This window comes from Pleurodeles waltl, chromosome 10, assembly GCF_031143425.1.
Source record: "Pleurodeles waltl isolate 20211129_DDA chromosome 10, aPleWal1.hap1.20221129, whole genome shotgun sequence".
Lineage (NCBI taxonomy): Eukaryota > Metazoa > Chordata > Amphibia > Caudata > Salamandridae > Pleurodeles > Pleurodeles waltl.
In genome coordinates, this window is record NC_090449.1 from 180638406 (window position 1) to 180657212 (window position 18807).

At 40.5% G+C, this 18807-nt stretch overlaps 1 protein-coding gene across 1 annotated transcript in view; it reads right to left on the reverse strand.

Moving 5' to 3' along the window:
• Positions 1-18807, reverse strand: part of PMS2 (PMS1 homolog 2, mismatch repair system component) — a 121518-nt gene that overhangs the window by 61007 nt on the left and 41704 nt on the right. The window contains exons 3-6 of the mRNA XM_069210154.1: positions 15914-16000; positions 15012-15114; positions 8255-8438; positions 2143-2313 (exon numbers count right to left, since the gene is read on the reverse strand). Of these exons, the coding sequence (XP_069066255.1) occupies positions 2143-2313; positions 8255-8438; positions 15012-15114; positions 15914-16000 (545 nt within the window). The remainder of the gene's footprint in view (positions 1-2142; positions 2314-8254; positions 8439-15011; positions 15115-15913; positions 16001-18807) is intronic.

The following is an 18807-nucleotide window of genomic DNA, read 5'->3' on the forward strand; positions in this document are numbered from 1 at the left end:
GATGTGTTAATTGTTCTTGCAGCTGTGTCCGCTGCATCCATAGAGGAGCGTATCTGATTATTAGATATGCTCTGTCCTTCCTCAACCACTTGTTTCACCCTTTTTTGTAGCTCTTTGGGTAGATGCTCAATGAGGTGTTGCATCTCGTCCCAATGGGCTCTGTCATAGCGCGCAAGTAGTGCTTGAGAGTTAGCGATGCGCCACTGGTTTGCAGTTTGTACTGCGACTCTCTTTCCGGCTGCATCGAACTTGCGGCTCTCTTTATCTGGGGGTGGTGCATCCCCAGATGTGTGGGAGTTGGCTCTCTTGCGAGCTGCTCCTACTACGACGGAATCTGGTGGCAGCTGTGAGGTGATGAAAACAGGGTCTGTGGGAGGTGCTTTATATTTCTTATCCACTCTTGGTGTTATTGCTCTACTCTTGACCGGCTCCTTGAAGATTTCCTTTGCGTGCCGAAGCATTCCTGGGAGCATAGGCAGGCTTTGGTAGGATCTATGGGTGGAGGAGAGGGTGTTGAATAAGAAATCATCCTCGACTGGTTCCAAGTGTAGGGACACGTTGTGGAACTCTGCTGCTCTAGCCACCACTTGTGAGTATGCTGTGCTATCTTCCGGTGGTGAGGGCTTTGTAGGATACGCCTCTGGACTGTTGTCCGACACTGGGGCGTCGTATAAGTCCCAAGCGTCTTGGTCCTGGTCACCTTGGCTCATGGTGGTGTGAGCCGGGGAATGTGATGGAGTTTGTGCCGGTGAAACGTTAGTTACAGGTGGAGGAGAGGGTGGCGGAGTTACCTTTTTCACCATTTTTGTTTGTGGTGCTTGGTCTGACTGAAACTCCAGTCTCCTTTTTCTCCTAATAGGGGGAAGGGTGCTTATTTTCCCTGTTCCTTCCTGTATAAAAATACATTTCTGAGTGTGGTCCACTTCGGTGGATTGCAACTCTTCCTCAAATCTATGCTTTCGCAGCTGAGAGGACAGTGATTGCTCCTCTGAATAGGAACCGGTAGTTGGGTCGGTTGCGGGTCGTTTTGGCACCGAAATCCTGTCTGTACTCTTTTTCGGCTCCGAGGTGACCTTCTTCTTTTTCGGAGTCGAACCCTCTCGGCGTCGATCTTCCTCGGTGCCGCTGTCTCAGCGTCGAGCAGTTTCGGCTCCGCTATCTCGGCGTCGACGTTTTTCAGCAGCACTTTCTCGGTCCTGAGAAGGCTGCGTGCCGGTGTCTCGACCGGAGTCGGACGATCTCGGCACCATTTCGGCCTTTTTCGGTGCCGATGGTCGGTCACCGAATTTATGGGTTGAGCCATGGCCTGGTGGCAGTGGCGTCCCCTGGGCCTTGTCACTTTTCTTGTGTGCTGGCTTCGACGTCTTACTCACAGTTTTTTGTTCGTCAAATTCCTCGGAGTCCGAGTCATGGATCGAGAAGGTTCCTTCTTCCTCTTGTTCCTCGAACTCTCGGTGAGCTGTCGGCGTGGACGCCATCTGCAGTCTTCTGGCTCGACGGTCACGGAGTGTTTTTCGGGACCGGAACGCACGACAGGCCTCGCAAGTCTCTTCACTGTGCTCGGGCGACAGGCACAGGTTACAGACCAAATGTTGGTCTGTATACGGGTATTTGTTGTGGCATTTAGGACAGAAACGGAACGGGGTCCGTTCCATCAGCGTTGTTTCACACGTGGTCGGGCCGACCAGGCCCCGATGGGGGATCGAAAACTACCCCGAAGAGTACCGGAGCTCTTCACTCTTCGATTCGGTGTGGATTCTAACTAAGCCGATCCCGAACGCAACAATACCGACGTAATTTTCCGATATTTAGCTAACTTTCCGTTCCGAAACCCGGAGCGAAAGGAACACGTCCGAACCCGATGGCGGAAAGAAAACAATCGAAGATGGAGTCGACGCCCATGCGCAATGGAGACAAAGAGGAGGAGTCCCTCGGTCCCGTGACTCGAAAGACTTCTTCGAAGAAAAACAACTTGTAACACTCCGACCCAACACCAGATGGCGGGCTATGCACAACATGTGTATCTACAGCGACAGATACCATTGAACATATAATTTCATACTTATTAACATTTTGGAAATTTATTTGAAAATTAAAACGTTTAAATGATGGTGTCCCTTCTCTCAGTGCTGAAATGGCTACCTGTTTTTGTCCGAATACAGCTCCAATGTTTTCCTTCATTCCACTAGAATTTCCACTGGAACACACCACAGGATTTCTCTTCCCTTGTCCAACTTGGTTCGTACAGTTTATCCGAACACCGTTTGAAATAATGCAGTAGGCTTGCAAGATTTGAACCATTCTGGCATACTCCTGTTTAGAAAAGAAGGGAGAACACTCAGTTAGTATTACAGATTACTACACAAACAAAGCCTGTTTAGCAAACTAGAGTAGAGTGAATGCAGAAAAAGGCCAGTGGGCCCTTTCTCTCCAACGACCTCCCTACCTTCAGTGGCACTGTGAGACTGCTTCTGCTTTGTTTTTGCTTTGCCAAAGTTCTGACCTCCATTTGCAAGAAAATAATATATATTTTTTAATTCTTTGCTGCCTATCCCTTCCACACAGAATGTATTTTCAAATCTAAATTCTAGATTCCAACATGAATCGTAGACCACAACCCTCAATTTGGAAAGTATACTCTCACTGCCTATCCTAAACATGTATATCATTATCTATATAGTACCATAACTAGGATTATCACCTTTCACACTAGCGCTAATGTAACAATGAGGGATGTCCCTTAAGAACAATGAACTAGGACAATATTAATAATCAGGGTAAAGTAAACCTTATAAAAAGTCAACCTATTACAGTGTATGAATGTCATAGATGTATGTATAAGCTGAGTTGATTATTCTAAAGTTACTATACTTGAGACTGAATACAGACTTGTTGTTTAATCAAACACATACATTAAATTTGACAAAAATAATTGGACCTTACATGCCATTTTAAAATAATAAAGAAATTAAAAAACATTTAGATGCCAATTCAACCCATTTGTCAAGGCCTTATAAACCAATTCTGAGCAAGACCCAAACTTTTGGATCATCTGTCTACTTCTTAAACACATGAACACAGAAAGGTAGAGGCAGTTTACAATCCATCAGCCAGCATTCTATGGCGTCCTGTTATATTTGTCTTGTAAAGTATATGTACAGCAGCAACAAAGAATTATTGGTGCCCTGGTGGCAACAATCCAGGTTGCAAGAGACCTGCAAGGCACTCTGGAGCGGCAACCAAGGGACAACCCACAATCCAAAATGGAAAACCCTCACAGCTCGTGTAAGAAAACTACTTGGTTGCAATGGCCGCTCACTTTCCTGTCTGAATACATTATTATGCTGAGGGTTATCACCTGCCAGTTTCTAAAGGTGTGCCTAACACACTTTAGGTGGTCTACCAAAATCCTCAAACCCTGGTGACATTCCAAAATGAGATATTTACTGGGCCAAGCAGAGATGTGCCTGCAAATGTGGAAATTCCCTTTCTTGAATGTGCTGACGGAGAACCATTGCTGGCATGTTGGGGTATTAAATAGGAGGAAAATACTGCTTTTAAAATACCAGACCACATGACAAATACAGAATCTGTCACGACTGTGTGAATTTGCTGCTATGCAAATTGTCCTTCACTGTTTCAGTTGCTTGCTTGTGTGGATAAGACTGGTGCAAAATTTGCTGTAGATGCGAAGAAGGTAACAATAAAGGTTCATTTAATAGTTATGTAGCCAAACCAAAAAACTTGTTTTCGGGACTTGACAACCCTGTACATTACGGGATTTAAAAAAAGTAATGAAACTAACAGAAGAAGTGATTAGAGAAGCTTCTTTAGAGGTGCTGAGGGTCACTTGTGATGCTATTAATTGTGTTTGACCAATGACTTTGTGTTTCACCACTGCGCATATTAGTTGCTTAATGTTCACCAGTAGCACATTATATATTTTGTTCAGTTTAGCTGCTTATTGGCTTTGACATGGTATTAGCCATTACATTCTGTATTCTGCCTATTGGCTTTGACAAGCTGTATTCAGTTTAGCTGCCCATTGGCTTTGACATGATATTCGACGTTACATTTTGTATTCAGTTCAGCTGCCTATTGGCTTTGACATGATATTAGACATTACATTTGATATTTAGGTTAGCTGCCTATTGACTTTGACATGACATTAGACATTACATTTGATATTTAGGGTAGCTGCCTACTGGCTTTAATGTGGAGTTAGACATTGCAGTTGAGAATCCAAGCTGTATTTTTCCAAGCTATGTTTTTCCACAAGATGAACCAAGCTGTTTTCTTCACACCAGACTAGACCTGATAAGAAAGAGTACATTTGGTGTTTTCCTTTCTGCTCAGCCTTGGGAATAGGAGAAGTCTAGGAGATCTGGCCAGTCTCCAAAGGCTTGCGTAGTTTTCCCGAGTCTGAGAGGAGGGGGCACGCTTTTGTAAGGATGACTCTGGGCTACAGTGAGTTAGATTTGAATCTGCTTGACTTCAGGCCGGAGCTAGACGTCAGTTGCCAGTCTCCCGTTTGGGTAGATAATCTCTTTCTCGCAGTTGACCGGAGTCATCAACTTGCAGACCCCAGAAAGATGAAGCTGAATATTTAGGCCCTGACGCCTTGCTCAAACGGTGATGAATTTGCCTTTATGCTTTGCTTTGAATATATTATATATTTGCTGTGTACATTGCAACTGAGAAGTACTGTGATATATTTTGCTTTCTTGCTGCGACTACTTTGTGCTTAAAATCTACTAATTTGACTCTCAAGAACCAGCACTCTCCCACAGGGTCCCACACCATATGAGGGCCCTGAAAGATCAAACCTCGCTCATCTGTTGCTCAAAATATACTTAGATCAGTTTAAAAAGCTGATTAAAGATATGAACCTAATGATCAATCAGAATGTGGACAACATCCAGCTATTCATCAAGTTAACAACTGGAAATTGCACTAACCACACAATGGCCTGTCTGGGCAAATTCCAGAAACGGATGTCCCAACATCATCTGGAACTTTTCTGGCCACCTCTTTTCAACCTGGACATTCTCAACTGCATCTTTGTGTTGCCCCAATCCTAGTTATCAGCCCTAGATCACAAGACTTTGTGCCGGTGAATAACTTGTAAGAGGATGGTCACACTCAGAAGAGAGGTAAAGACAGGCAGTTTCAGCTACACCTTATGAAGACCATTAAATATCTCTTCCAGTAATTGAACCTCAGCTTAGCATTCAATGCTCTAGTCACACCCATATTGTACTATAACAATGCATAATTTGTGGGGCATCAGAAATGCCAACACCACGAATGCATCAAATCTGATCTGCAGCACTTGCTGCTTCAACCACATTATCAAAGTCTTAGTGCTATTACGCTGTCTCCCAAACAAAGGGCACTGCATATTTAAAAAGTTGTTTGACTTCATTGGCCCACCCTCTTGACTCTAAACAATTTCTAGCTGACAAGCTAAAAGTTTCTGGAGGCAACCAAGATGTCCCAATTAATGACAGTCCGCACCTAAATCTCCCAGTTTGTCTTTCAGAATATCGAAGACAGAAATGCTGTGATACAAAAATAATGTGGCCTAATTATCAGGAATCAAAATATTGTAAAGGTAAATATATGTAGATAATTATAACTGTACTATTCTTACCTTGAAGATATGTATATTACTGGATGCATACATATAAAGTTAACTAGAGTAACCCTATACTTACATTCATGATAATCAGGTGTTCAATATCTTGTCCACAATATTTTTGTATCACAATATTTAATCCATGACACTCGGGAGGTATTACCCAACCAAATTCAATGGGTAGAAAATGGGGCCATTCTTTCTCATGTGCTGCACACCAAAGATGTGGAAATCTACTTAGCTCCTATAAATTGCAAGGTGCTTTCCCTACTGCATCAGTTTCTCAAAAGAGTTCAGGAACTGGTCTTCAAGAAATTGCTTATAATCAAGATCAAACCCACTCTACCCTATTAGGGAACAGGAACTACTACAGAGTATACAACAAACAATGGATTTAAAGGCTATCTCGAATAAGCTATTCTGGAGGCTACTCCGCCAATTGTGGCCTAGACTGCAGCTTGATTCCTAACCATATCTTCCTCCATTTTTGCTTTCTCATGATACCTACTCCCAATTACTACTAAAATCACTCAGTTGCATCTCCTCCAAGCTTCTCCTCACTGCCATCGAATCCCTGCTAGCTATTTTCATAAACGCCACTGTAGATTTTAGGTCTACCTAACACTGCATGGTTACCGCTAACGTCTTACAGTGGTACTGACAAGATTCATCTGATCACCCCACCTGTACACCTATAGCCCCTCCAGCAAGTTTGAGGGCCTAATTGCTAGCACATGAATGTTTCCTTGGTTTAGTGGATTTATACACAGGTTGTGAATTACAGATGAGAACAGAACTTATTTGGCTGCTGACCAGAATGTCAAAAGGCCTGTAAGGATCTCGTAGTGTACTTTATTTGCTGTGCCTTCTACTACAAACACTAGCGTAATCCAGCAAACTTTTATTCTCTCCCCTCCTTGTTCATCAGCCATCAAAAGCTCCTGCATACAGCTATTTGAGTTGCTAGGTGTCTCAAGTGATGGATCCACTTTTTTGCTGGGATCTCTACCTCATCTTTATTCTTTTCAAATACTACCACACCTCGAATGACCAACCGTGAAGGTAGTCCTGGCTTTGGCTTACAAATGTGTATGGCCTATTTGGCGATACTGTAGCTCCGGCTTCGAGGTTCTGGTATGTGATAATACCCTCTCACCCAAACTCTCCACTTCATATTAACTCTCAATCTCCGTCACAGCCTCTAAGTTCCTCAGCCAATTTTCCTCCAGCTCCTATTCTTGCTTGATATTTTATCTCTGTGATGTTGCCTGCACAGTTTACATGAACATCCCACCTCACTTGTATACCCTTACTTCAAAAGCTTTTTGATTGTAATTTCTCTAACTACGTATAGGACAACCACTTGACAGTTGTGTTCAGTGCTCAGGTAGTTGAGCATCCTGGTCTGCACTATATAAAACTATAAAAATAAACAAATAGCATCCACACACAGTCTGACACATAATCAAAATCAAGGCTAGGGGAGAGAACTGATAGAGGAGAAATGTAGAAAGCTGTTGAAGAACTCAGTTACCTGTAAACTGAAAGGAGAAAACGGGAGCCTCTACATGAGTGAGAGAGAACTAACAGTGGCAGGAGCCCATTGTGTGTTATGCATATATTACTCTAGTAATCCATTAAATTAGCCAAACATATTTTTAGCATTCCAATTAGTAACTAAATTTTTTTTAAATCACTAAAGTTGAGCAAGTTACACAACCCAGCTATGAATACTAGTTGTTCTTTGTAGTGTTGACTTTCTGAGAAAGAAATATGCATGGAAGCAGCTTAAACAGTGGATAATTATACCATGGATCACTGTAGAATTGCTTTTAAATATATATACAAACCACCTATCCCTAAGAAAGATAGTCAGAAGCTTTAAAAGCGGTGTACTGTATTAAATGAATATAAAAGTCATCAAAATCAATTCAGAATCTTAAACTACTCTATGTGCATCGTTCCAACTACATTTAACACATCACAAGGTTTGCTTATCTGGTTGTGTTCATTGGCTCCACTTCACCGCAGCATGAGCATTCTTTTATTGCAGCTTAATGAAGAGAGAGGATTAGTTTACAAGTAACACCATTTACTTATCTAGGACAAGAAACAGGAGTTCCTCAGTTAACACGTCCAAGGACCGTTTTTCAATCTGTGTATACAGACATGTATAGAGTTCTGGATATATAGTTTGTTCTGGAAAAGTACAATTCTAGAGGTTTTGAATACGAATGGCAATAGCCTGAGATATTCCCATTTATGCATGGCCTTATAGTGGCAATGGTGTGGGCACTGCTATGAGGTAAATATCCATCAATCAACTTAGCTCCTGAGCTAAAGGAAAGTGAAAGTGAAGCACGAAACTCAATCATCTTCACAAACAGTGCCTGCTCTCCACTATGACAACCTTCTGAGGATCTCGTGGTCACCCACAAACAGGTTTCCTCATTTCCTCACATCAACTGAGCACACTGCGTAATGCACAGACTACAGCTCAAAGTCTTGGTTTGTGAGGGCAAGAACCAATATGTCCGCCCTGCTATCAAAGGGAGCAACATTCCCCCGCTCTCAGTTCTTTGGATCTCCTTCATTTCAAAAGTTTTAAATACCAACCTTTTTAATATTTCGCAAGAATTCTCGATAGCGCACTGGCAGAGTATAAAACAGTTGCTGCACGCTGACAGTGGTGCCTTGCTGGCGAGGGTAAGGCACCTTCTGAACAATTTTGCCATTGTGATCGAAAACCAAACGTGTACCAATCTGTGCAGATTTGTGGCATGTGCAGACTACAAGGTCACTGAAAAATAAATAAAGAACGTGGTTACCTTTGGTGATGTGGCACCACAAAATGGCAAAGACGACTAAAGCAAGCACTGTAGTGAAATAAATTATTACTTTGAGTATTAACATCTACCGATTTTCATGACAAACGATACAATAAATGCAGTTGATTCAGAGGTTTGACCCCATGGCAGGTCCTTGACAGTTCAGAAAAAGCAGCTTTGAAATTCATTATTTGTAAGCAGAGTTATTATTAAAACCCTGTAATATTCACATATTGCAAAACATTAGGACTTTGGGGCCAGACATACTGCATTACCTGACTGAGATTCACATGTTCCTCAAATATAGACTTTCAGAATCCCTCAATCATTCTCTATACTCAAGATGTTGGCAATAATGTGTTTTAAAGGATGGTAAAATCGTAATTCATTTTGAAACTCCTTACAACTGGGTGATTCTAGATCCATGTTATTTCATTAGTGCCATGTACAATGCTAAAATAAGTGGTCAGTGTAATCAAAGTTTTTAAGCCAGAGAGTGGAGTCATGGTCCATAGCAGGTGTCAACTATGAGAGAGCCAAGATGACTTGAAAGAAATTAGTCGAGAAATATTAGAGACGATGGTAGCTGAAAGGAGATCCAACTTTCAGCACCCCACCCAGTCTCAAATCTAAAGCTAATAAGAGGATTTTCTCTTACAAATGCAGACTGTGAAAAGATAGTTAAGGCAAATGTTGTTCTTTATCTGTGTTGTGGATTAGTGGTTACAATATTGGAGTACAATTCTGTAGAAAGCTGGCTATTTATGTAGTGTACCAATGTAAGGGAACACTATGCAGATAGTCCAGGCTACCCTTATTGGTTTACAGAGGTTAAAATAATAAGCCCAAATGCTCTTTTTATGGCAGTGTGGACGAGCAGTTTAGGCTTTCCACAACAAGGGGCATGGCCATCTCAATGGGGGGATGAAGAAATATCACAGGCGAGACCACTTCGGTCTAGCAATGCTTATTTAATTGGGGTTCCACATTTCAAAAAGCAATTTCGTGGAGGTTTTTTTTTTTTTTTTTTTTTTTTTTTCGGTCCTAGCTGCTAAACTGTGGAATCAAATTATCACTCATATAAGGCCCATTATGTTGGAAGACAACTTTTAAAAAAAAGAGTTGCAAATACTTCTATTTAAGCAATAAGGAGGATATGTCTTGGTGCCCTGGTCTCTCCATCTGCTCAGTACCTAGCACCAGAATACTCTTGTTGAGTAACTGTGTGCTCTAGAAGAAGCCCTCATTCATTTGTTCGGTCAAACACCATAGATTTCGGTGAAGCCATTATATTGCTGGGTAACTCATAATGAGGAGTGCCCAGTACATACCTCAAGATGGCTTCCCTCTTCACTTGCAATATCTTGCAAAAGGACTACACACGCAGGCATATCTGCTCAGGCAGATATGCCCCCACATGTATTATGATAAGGGCTCCTGGCTTTATGGTATTTATTTTCTTAATATTTCTGTCTATTTATCCATATTTAGTTTTTGCCCATCTTATCAGTATTTATCCATATTTATTTTGTGTTCTATAAATAAATAAAGGTATAAAATGGTATATTTCCACATATATTTATCTAATAAACGTGCGCTTATAACTACTTTGACGCCTGTTGTGTTTTAGCAAATTAAGCAGCCAAATATAACATACCAATACACCCACAGGTAAATATTGATGGAGGGAGTATACTGACCCATTTGCTGTGGCACTTCTCTAAACCAAGCTTTATACTACAAATGCATGTTGACATATGTTGCGATGTAAGGAAATCACATCTTGTTTTTAACTCTCCATGCCATCTATCTGCCCAGCGGTTGGCTTGGAACTGATGAAAACAGTATAGAAACTCACTCAAAAGAAGACATCTCTGTATTTTTCCATTAAAAAAAATAAATACATACAGGAAACACTTTGTTTTCTTTCTGTATTTATCTGGAAAAATCAGTAAAAACTGAAAACAAGGAGCCTTAATTATAATGCACCTTGCCTTAGCACCCTTAAGGCCTGCTGTAGAGGTGACTTACACAAAAGACATGCAGTGACTTTTGCATGGCACACATTGCAACGGCACACAAGAGTTTCAAGGCAGTTTCTAGACTGTGCCATGTCTTGTTTTCACACATGGTTTGCAGCATGACATGCAGTCTGCAATGGCAGACTGTGTACAATTTGTATGGTGGTCCCTTAGGGAGACACAATACATTCTGCGGTCTTAGGGAACCTCTTTAGTACTCATGCCCTAGGTACAGGGGTACCATTTACTAGGGACATACAGGTGTGCTAAAGTCCTGTCAATTCTTTCACAATTGAGCAGTTTATTTTTAGGGGAAAAGAACAGTGGCACTGGAGGCAGTTTAGCAGGCTTCAATGCACCATCAGATTCCAAACCAAGCATCTAGCAGTGCAAATGGGGGCGAAAAGTGGGTGGACATCTGCAATGAAGTCCAGTTTCCAAAAAAATCTAACTCTTGATTCAAGTTAGTGAAGTTGTTGTACTGAAAGCCTTGCATGCAGTTATTTTCTCCACTTAAAGCCCTTTGTCCTGACCTCTCGATCTTCCAAAGTCCAGAGATCATAGAATTTTAGACTCAAGGAAAGAAAATACCTGGCCACATTTTCCACTTAATTGTTCCCAAATTACTGTATTTTAGGAACAATGCATGACCTATGTTTCACTTATTATTTTGAGTCTGTAAATCTGCTTTCTTCATCAACTTCTTCAACTAACCCACCTTAATCTCCAGTACAAATTATTACTCCACTCGGAAGCAAGTCTGTGAAATCCAGAAGCTTTCATTTAGTGTATCATATTTCCTCCAAATTATCTTTCCTACTTTTTACAGTAATAACACTTGCAATGGTGTAAGTTCCTCAACCAGCTCCCATATCAGATGATGTTTTGGACCCTGGGCTTCTCCATCTACCAACTCCAACATATGTTGCACCTGTGTCCATAATCACACATCTCGAAGTCTGCAGGTGCCAATTTCTCCCAATACAAGGCTTGTGTGACATTTAATGCCCTCATCATTCTTGGGTGCGTGAGGAAAAACAGAGGACAACATTTGGCCAGGGCCACACTCTGTTTTATCTCTATGAAGTTTCCGCTCTATCCCTTAGGGATAGATATCTATAAAGAGTAGTGAGCAAACATGATCCTTCTTAAAACAAAAACAAGACTGCAATAAATATGGCAGCAGTCACTATAAATGGTATTAGGCAAAATTAGTCTTTGAGAGTTAAATAATGTTGGAAGGTAACAAAAACAAACTCCCCTGCAAAGAATATTTGGCCATTTTGCATTCATTGAGTACATTCTGTTTAGAGCAAAGTCAATTAAGGACATGCACTACTCGTCACAATGGGACTCTTTGCAAGATGATCGAACAGAATGTGGTAGTCTATGGTGCCATAAGCTGGCAATAGGTCCATCATTGGTAATGTTACTGATCCCAGTTGATTAAGACCCAAGTGGTTGCAGCCCTGAATGGAAAAAAATGCAATCTCAGTGACTTACTAGTGTGAAATCAGACTTTACATTTTCAGCACGCTGCACTGTTCAGTTAATCTTGAAGATAACTTACAATGAAAGGATGGTTGGGGACAATCGATTACTCCAAACGTAATAAAAAGTTTAATGAGAATTTCAATGAGGAGCACTAATGTTATATAAAAGGAGAAATGTATAAAACTCATTGAGGTATAATTGGTTTGAATAGCATGTCTAGATAGGGTTGTTTCAAATGAATGACCTCTGTAGTTTACAGACACAAGTAGAAAGCATTAAGAAAACGTGTAAGGACAAATTCAGGAACAGGGCTGCACTTGTGTCAACCCTTACAGTCCCCAACCCCCCCTGTCCCTGGCCCCCACCCTTGAGATTCCCCTATTTGTTTCCTATCAGACAGAGTTTGAGGCTCCTGTCTGTTGTAGGAACCTTCAAAATGCAGATGTGCTGTTTCTGTTTCTCACTAACACCTTCGGTGTGCTGTGAGATATGGAGACCCTGTACCTGCTTCCCTACTCTGTAGTCTCGTTACGGTCTTCCTTCTGCATTGACCCTGGCTGGTGGGAACATTTATAGGTTATTGACATGGAATACCTGCATCCATGGTAGATGCTTTCTGGCTTTTCCACATAAACGGAATTTAGTGGCTAGGGGAAGACTGGGACTTCTTGGGTGTTAGAAATGTGATTGTTTGTGATATTGATCATGAACATGAAAACATGTGTGCAGAGCAGATGCTTCACAATCACTAGAGGTGCACCAGCTGGTATGGTTGCCATGAGCTGATTGCAAATATTTACGTAAGCATGTAGTTTAGTACTACCACAATGCAATTTGGGAAAGGGCAGTGAAAATCCCTACCAGAAACCCCTTTAAGAAGGGGATCTCTGCTCCTACCTGGCTGGTTGGATTTTGTGAAAAGCACAGACATTGAAACAGTGGGCTTCTGTCTAACTGCCAAGACATGTAAAAATAAAATGTACCATCCCTCTAGTTTTTGAACATCACTGCAGAACCAGACCCACAATGACCTGGCCACTGTAGATGCTTTCAGAAGATGCAGCCAAGTATTGCCTCGTTCATCCTGGCTAGAAACAAGCTTGTAAGAGGAGCTGAAGCTCAGTTTTCCTGCTGTACTCCTGTATTCAACCTTGCCAGAAAGATATTCCTCTTGTGGCTCAAAAGACCAGAAACAGAGAGAAAACACCTTAAATCACACTCTGCATAAAGAACCTACATCTACCACCGTAGTTGAAGTGGTGAGTGTTAAGCACTCTCACTTTCTGCACTTAGGTTTATTATTTTGTTCTTCGTTTGAATTTGCTGCGTTGGCAGCTCTCCAGCGCACATGTATCGAATCGTCTAGTGTGAGCTCTTGTGCCTGTGGGGTGTTCCTTTTGCAGATGGTCATACAACAGTCTGCCCGTCATCATCAAGGCTGATCCTCACTAGTTCAAGAAATATCCAATTTTTACGTTTTTAAGGGACCAACACAATCAAACTTTAAACTGTGAGTCAGGATTCCCTTTCCTTCTACAATAACGTATTTTACCGAACTTCAGGGCACTGTCCCTTTGTTTTTCTGGTTACTTCTACACTGTATTGTTGATTGCCACTATTTGTATTGTTTCTACGTGTTTACAGTGTTCGCAGTCTGTAGGATGATAGATATCAAATGTTTGCTTACCAGATACAAGGTATCTCGGCTCTGGCACAAGACTGCCATCCTCCTTTTTACAGTGTGGTGAGCGTGACAGATTAGTGACCCTGACTAGTACATGTTTTCACTTTCAGAATTTTTGGTTGTTTGCAATCGATTACTTATCGTGAAGAGTAAACAATAGCAAATATGTAATGGTTTTTCCACAGTATTGTGTTCCACTGTTTGCCTGATTCTGACTCAAACAGTAAAAATTATTCGATTTTAGGGTATTATTAAATTGCTGTGGTCTCAAAACTATATTTGGATGATCACGTATTTAATACAATTGTAATAATGATGTTCTACTGTACCTCGACTCAACCATTTATTGAAGTATCCTTACCTGCTCACCCATGTCAACCTATTAAGTGAAGGAGGCTTTGCATTGAAGACTAAGCGCCTAGAGTCTTAGTCAGTAGTGAAAACCAGCCCTCTCGCCTTTGATAGTGCTCAGTAGTCTCTGTGACTACACAGGCTAGGAAAAAAGACAGAAATCATGCAAGAGTTTCAAGGCAGTTGATAGAGAAATTAATTTTCAAGGGACTACAGCCATAGTAAACCCTTATTTACTAGGTCAGGGTGTAGGGCACTTTACAATGGGAGTTATAAGGTTATAACCACTATAGAATGTTGAGAGGATGGACAGCATTTTATAAAGAGCCTGAGAAGTGTGCAACCAAGGGATATACGTAGAATGCTGCCCGAGGACAGTGTTCATTAGAAGGTTTTGGACAGTATGTGGCTCTCAGTAGCCTGACAGGCAACAAAAGAAGCTGACAATGTTTTTTTTTCATGTCGTGATTGTGGACTTGGCCAGACTCACTTCAATATCACCATTGTCCTCAATTGTTTACTTTTTCAACAGGGCCCAGTCAAACAAAACCCAGATTTCTCTTGTTCTGTTTTCTATGCAGTGCCCTATCGCTCTGGCAGTCCGTTTTTATCAAACTGTATTGCAAAGTACTCTGTGAGTCAGATCTCACACCCCACCCTTCTTTTTGTTTTAACTAGCCTCAAAATGTATTTCGATTCTCTCTGACCCCATTTCACCCTGGTCCTTAGGAGTCCATAAGCCTTTGTCCTGATGATGACTTTATAAATTGGCTAAAACATCACTGGCACTTTGCAGACACATTTGGTCTCGCCCCCCCGGATGAAGAAGTAGTGTAAGTGTTACATATGATACACCATGCTACATGTTCTTGACCCTAACCCTGAATCTTGGCCCCAAAAATTCCCAACTTGGTAATCCTACACAGGACACATTTGCAAAATAAGAGGCAGTGCTGCTGATGTCCATTTCTCCAAATCAATGTTAAACCGAGTACCTTAAGGCACACAATGAGCTTAGTGCTTCGCCTCGAAACCCAAATGTTTCCACATGTGCTAGATCTGAAAAATCTTGTAACTTGGAAGTATAGTGCTTGAGGGCTAGAATAAAAAGAACAAAAAGAATTTATTAACACCAGTTGCTAAAGCAAAAACTATTCAACCAGTTTAACAGCAGAAGATAATACAGGTGGCTTATTCACACGGAATCACAGACGCTTAGGTTTACAATGTGTGCCTAAAGTCCAATTGGAAAATGGACCCACAGTTTAAGGGTTTTCATTTGCCTGGTGCACTGTAAGAAAGTTATGCCATGTTGAATGTAATATTACAAAAGTTATGTCATTTAAAAAGTAGTAAAGCATAAGACACTCATATAATAGGTTTAAGACTGCCTTTAGCACTACACATTCCAAAAGTCTCAAATATTGCCCCGATCAAAAGTCTATCATTGTGTTAGCAGATTTTTATTGTTAAGCCAGTGGGGAGCATATAGGTATTGCATTAAATGATAAAGGAGAATATATACTGTCTTGGAAGCAGACCACAAACAACTTCCTTGCAAATAGCAACAGCAAAGAGGTATAGCTGCTAATTTGTGGTAGTTACCCTTAAGCCACTTCATTACTGAACAAATAATCTCAGAAACATGACAAGCAAATGGAATTGGAAAATAAGATATAATGCACCATTCACCACAGTTACACAGATACACACCAAACAACCCTTTGTGGTACTCTCCCAAGGGGGGTCATTGTTGAATGAATGCACCCGACTAGCCAAAACATGCTTTGCTGTTATAGCACGCTAGTTGTAGTCTGCGTATGAAATTGAAATCAACAACAACAAAAATGAAAAAAATCAGAAGAAAAGAAACAAAAGCAGTAACATTTCCACTTACTTAGGCCTTCAAAATTTTCTTCTTCTAACCCGCAGCCATTATCGGAAACCTCGATTAGCTCAGCACCATATTCTTTAAGCTTTATGTCTAATATGTTGAAGAAGAGACATAATATTTACACAAATCATAAAATCATTTTAACCGATGCCTCAAAGTTGTACGCATTTTGTAATCTATCAGCACAACAGCACAGACTGACAAATATTATTACGAACTAACAAATACACTGATATTAATGATTAATGTTTTGCTCCCAGTACTGCTACCCCACCACAAGGAAGCCTGTAAGCATCTCTGCCTATTTAGTAGCCCATATTAAATATTACTTTTGACATCGTGCAGGGGCTCTGGAACAGGCTATACTTTTGTGTGCTTTATTTCATGCTATTTTGTTTAGGGTACTTACTTTAATAGAAGTCGACTAAACCTTGCCCTAGAACTAGGAATACCATGTTGATTAAATGATACCTTCCAGAGGTGAGTGAACTCCAGCGTGCTGTAAGATCAAGCAAGGGGCGGAGCAAGTAACTCTTATGACCGAAGTGTGGATTCACCATCCCTGACACATGATCCAAGGAATTGATCACAAAAACCAAACCCCTTTAAAATGTTGGCTAATAGTTGACGTTTTCACACGCCTAACTTTGGGCCCAGCTGTTACTGCCTGCAGCCTTTTCGAAAATTTTGATTATTGTGACCTCTATTTCAACATTTCTAAGTTTTTGGAGTTGTGTGCGATTTGACAATCAAGAAACATATCAGAGTCTAGCTTCTACGTTTCATCTGTCTTTTGCTTTCTGCCATCTGTCTTCTGCTACACGGACAACTGCATTGAATTCCCATTCTTAGTTTGGTTAATTGCCTATAAACCCCAGCACCTCAATTGCTCATCAGTGAACTCAAAGTATTACAGGGGATTCAGTGCAATATATGTCTCTGTAGTTAAACCATATATCCACTATATTTTAAGTCTTATATATGTTTACAATATTTACATTATTTGGTTTGTGGGTGTTACACTAGCCACTTTCAGTTGAGCCTGTGCCCATTGTAAATGAGTAATATGCATTTGTTATTCTTACTGTCTTAGTGCAGTTGCGTAAACACCAATATTTTTTTCTCTCTCACTCTACATATATATTTTTTATATTTCCATGGAAAAAACAAAGTTTAAAGTGTGGTGTGTGAGCTGACAAGACTGTGCAGAAGTGTGTGACACAGTAAACTGAAGGTGGCTCACAGATTAGAAATTTAAGTTATAACTGGCGGTGTGTAAATTATAGATTTAAGTTATACCTATACATTTAGAATGTTTAGTGTTTGTATAATTTATGTGGGTGTGCATGGTAAGAATAAATAAAGATTTCCTAGCTATAACTTAACCTTTGTTTTTTCAAATTAAATTTCAATCGTTTTTATTTTTGTATTAAACAGTGTTTCAAATCGTAGAGTGGAGTATCGCTCAGTGGAACATAATTAAGTCGAGGATCATGGAGTTTAGTAGAAAAGATTGTTGTGTAGTAATGTACATTGGAGTGCTGTACAGTGGCATAAAGTGGAATAGCGTACAGTCAAATAATGTATAGTGAAATAACGTTAACTGGATGACATACAGTGCAGTGGTGTGCCATAGAGTAGAGTGATGTGGAGTTGCGTGTTGTAGAGTGGAGTGGCATATAGCTGAGTGGTGTAGAATGGAGTGGTGCAGAATCGAGGAGCATGCTGTAGAGAAGAATGGAATGGAGTGCCATAGCGTGGAATACCACAGAGTGGAGTGGTGTAGAGTGCAGTGGGGTACAGTGGAATACAGCAGAGTGGAGTGGAGTGGTGTGTCAGGATGGAGTGGCAAGGAGTGTCAGAGTAGAGTAGACTGTCACAGAGTGGAGTTCCATGTCATAAAGTGGATGTACTTGTCACAGTGTGAAGTGTTGTGCCATACAGTGAAGTAGAGTGGTGTCTCACACAGTGGAGTGTTGTAGACTGGTGAGAAAATGGAGGAATGGATGCACATAACATTTTGGAGGAATGTAGATCGTGGTGTGCAGACTCGCGCAATGCAGTGACTTGCGCTGCCTTGCATTTCCCTACATTTACCACGTTATGCAGGACAACTCATGGTTGCTTGGTAAATATGATTTAAGTACTGCATTGCCCTTGCAACACCATGCATGACACAAGGGTAACACAATACAGTGATAAATCTGTCCCTTAGGGATATACTGTGCCATGTTATACTGAGATATCTTTAAGTATACCGCGGTAAATGTTACAATGGTACATGTGGAGGACAAGGCAGTATATGACTGGCTAATGTATCCCTTTACAAAACTATAAAGGCAGCCATAATCTTTTTACTACACTTTAGTTGTATTCTGAGTTAGGCACTTAAATATAGGTAAGTAGGTATTATTGATGTTCCCCACCTATTGGGACTTTATTAAAGTGGTAATAAGTCGGGAAATGTATTTACATTTTCTATATATTTTTTAAAACAGTTTAGGGAATACGGTGCTAGCACCTAGCAAGTACCTTTTTTTATTATTTTTTATTTATTTTGTAAATTTGCATTTAAATAGTGCAGTTATTACCTCGGTTCTGTATAGACTTTTTTTTTTTAAAGAATTTAATATGTGAAAAAGTGTAAATACACTGTAGTACAATATATTTGTGAAATATAGTTTATTATAGTGTTTTTTTGACTTTTTTTTAATTTATTTTTACATATTTTCTTTTTCATTTTTGCTAAGTTCAACTGTAGTTCCTAGGTTGTACTGCAGTACTCCATAATTTTGTTTTGAAATATACAGAAACCTATAGTTTTCCCAACACATTACGACTTTACTAAAGTGGTAATTGGTATGGAAAAATATGAAACCTAATATTTACCTAGATCT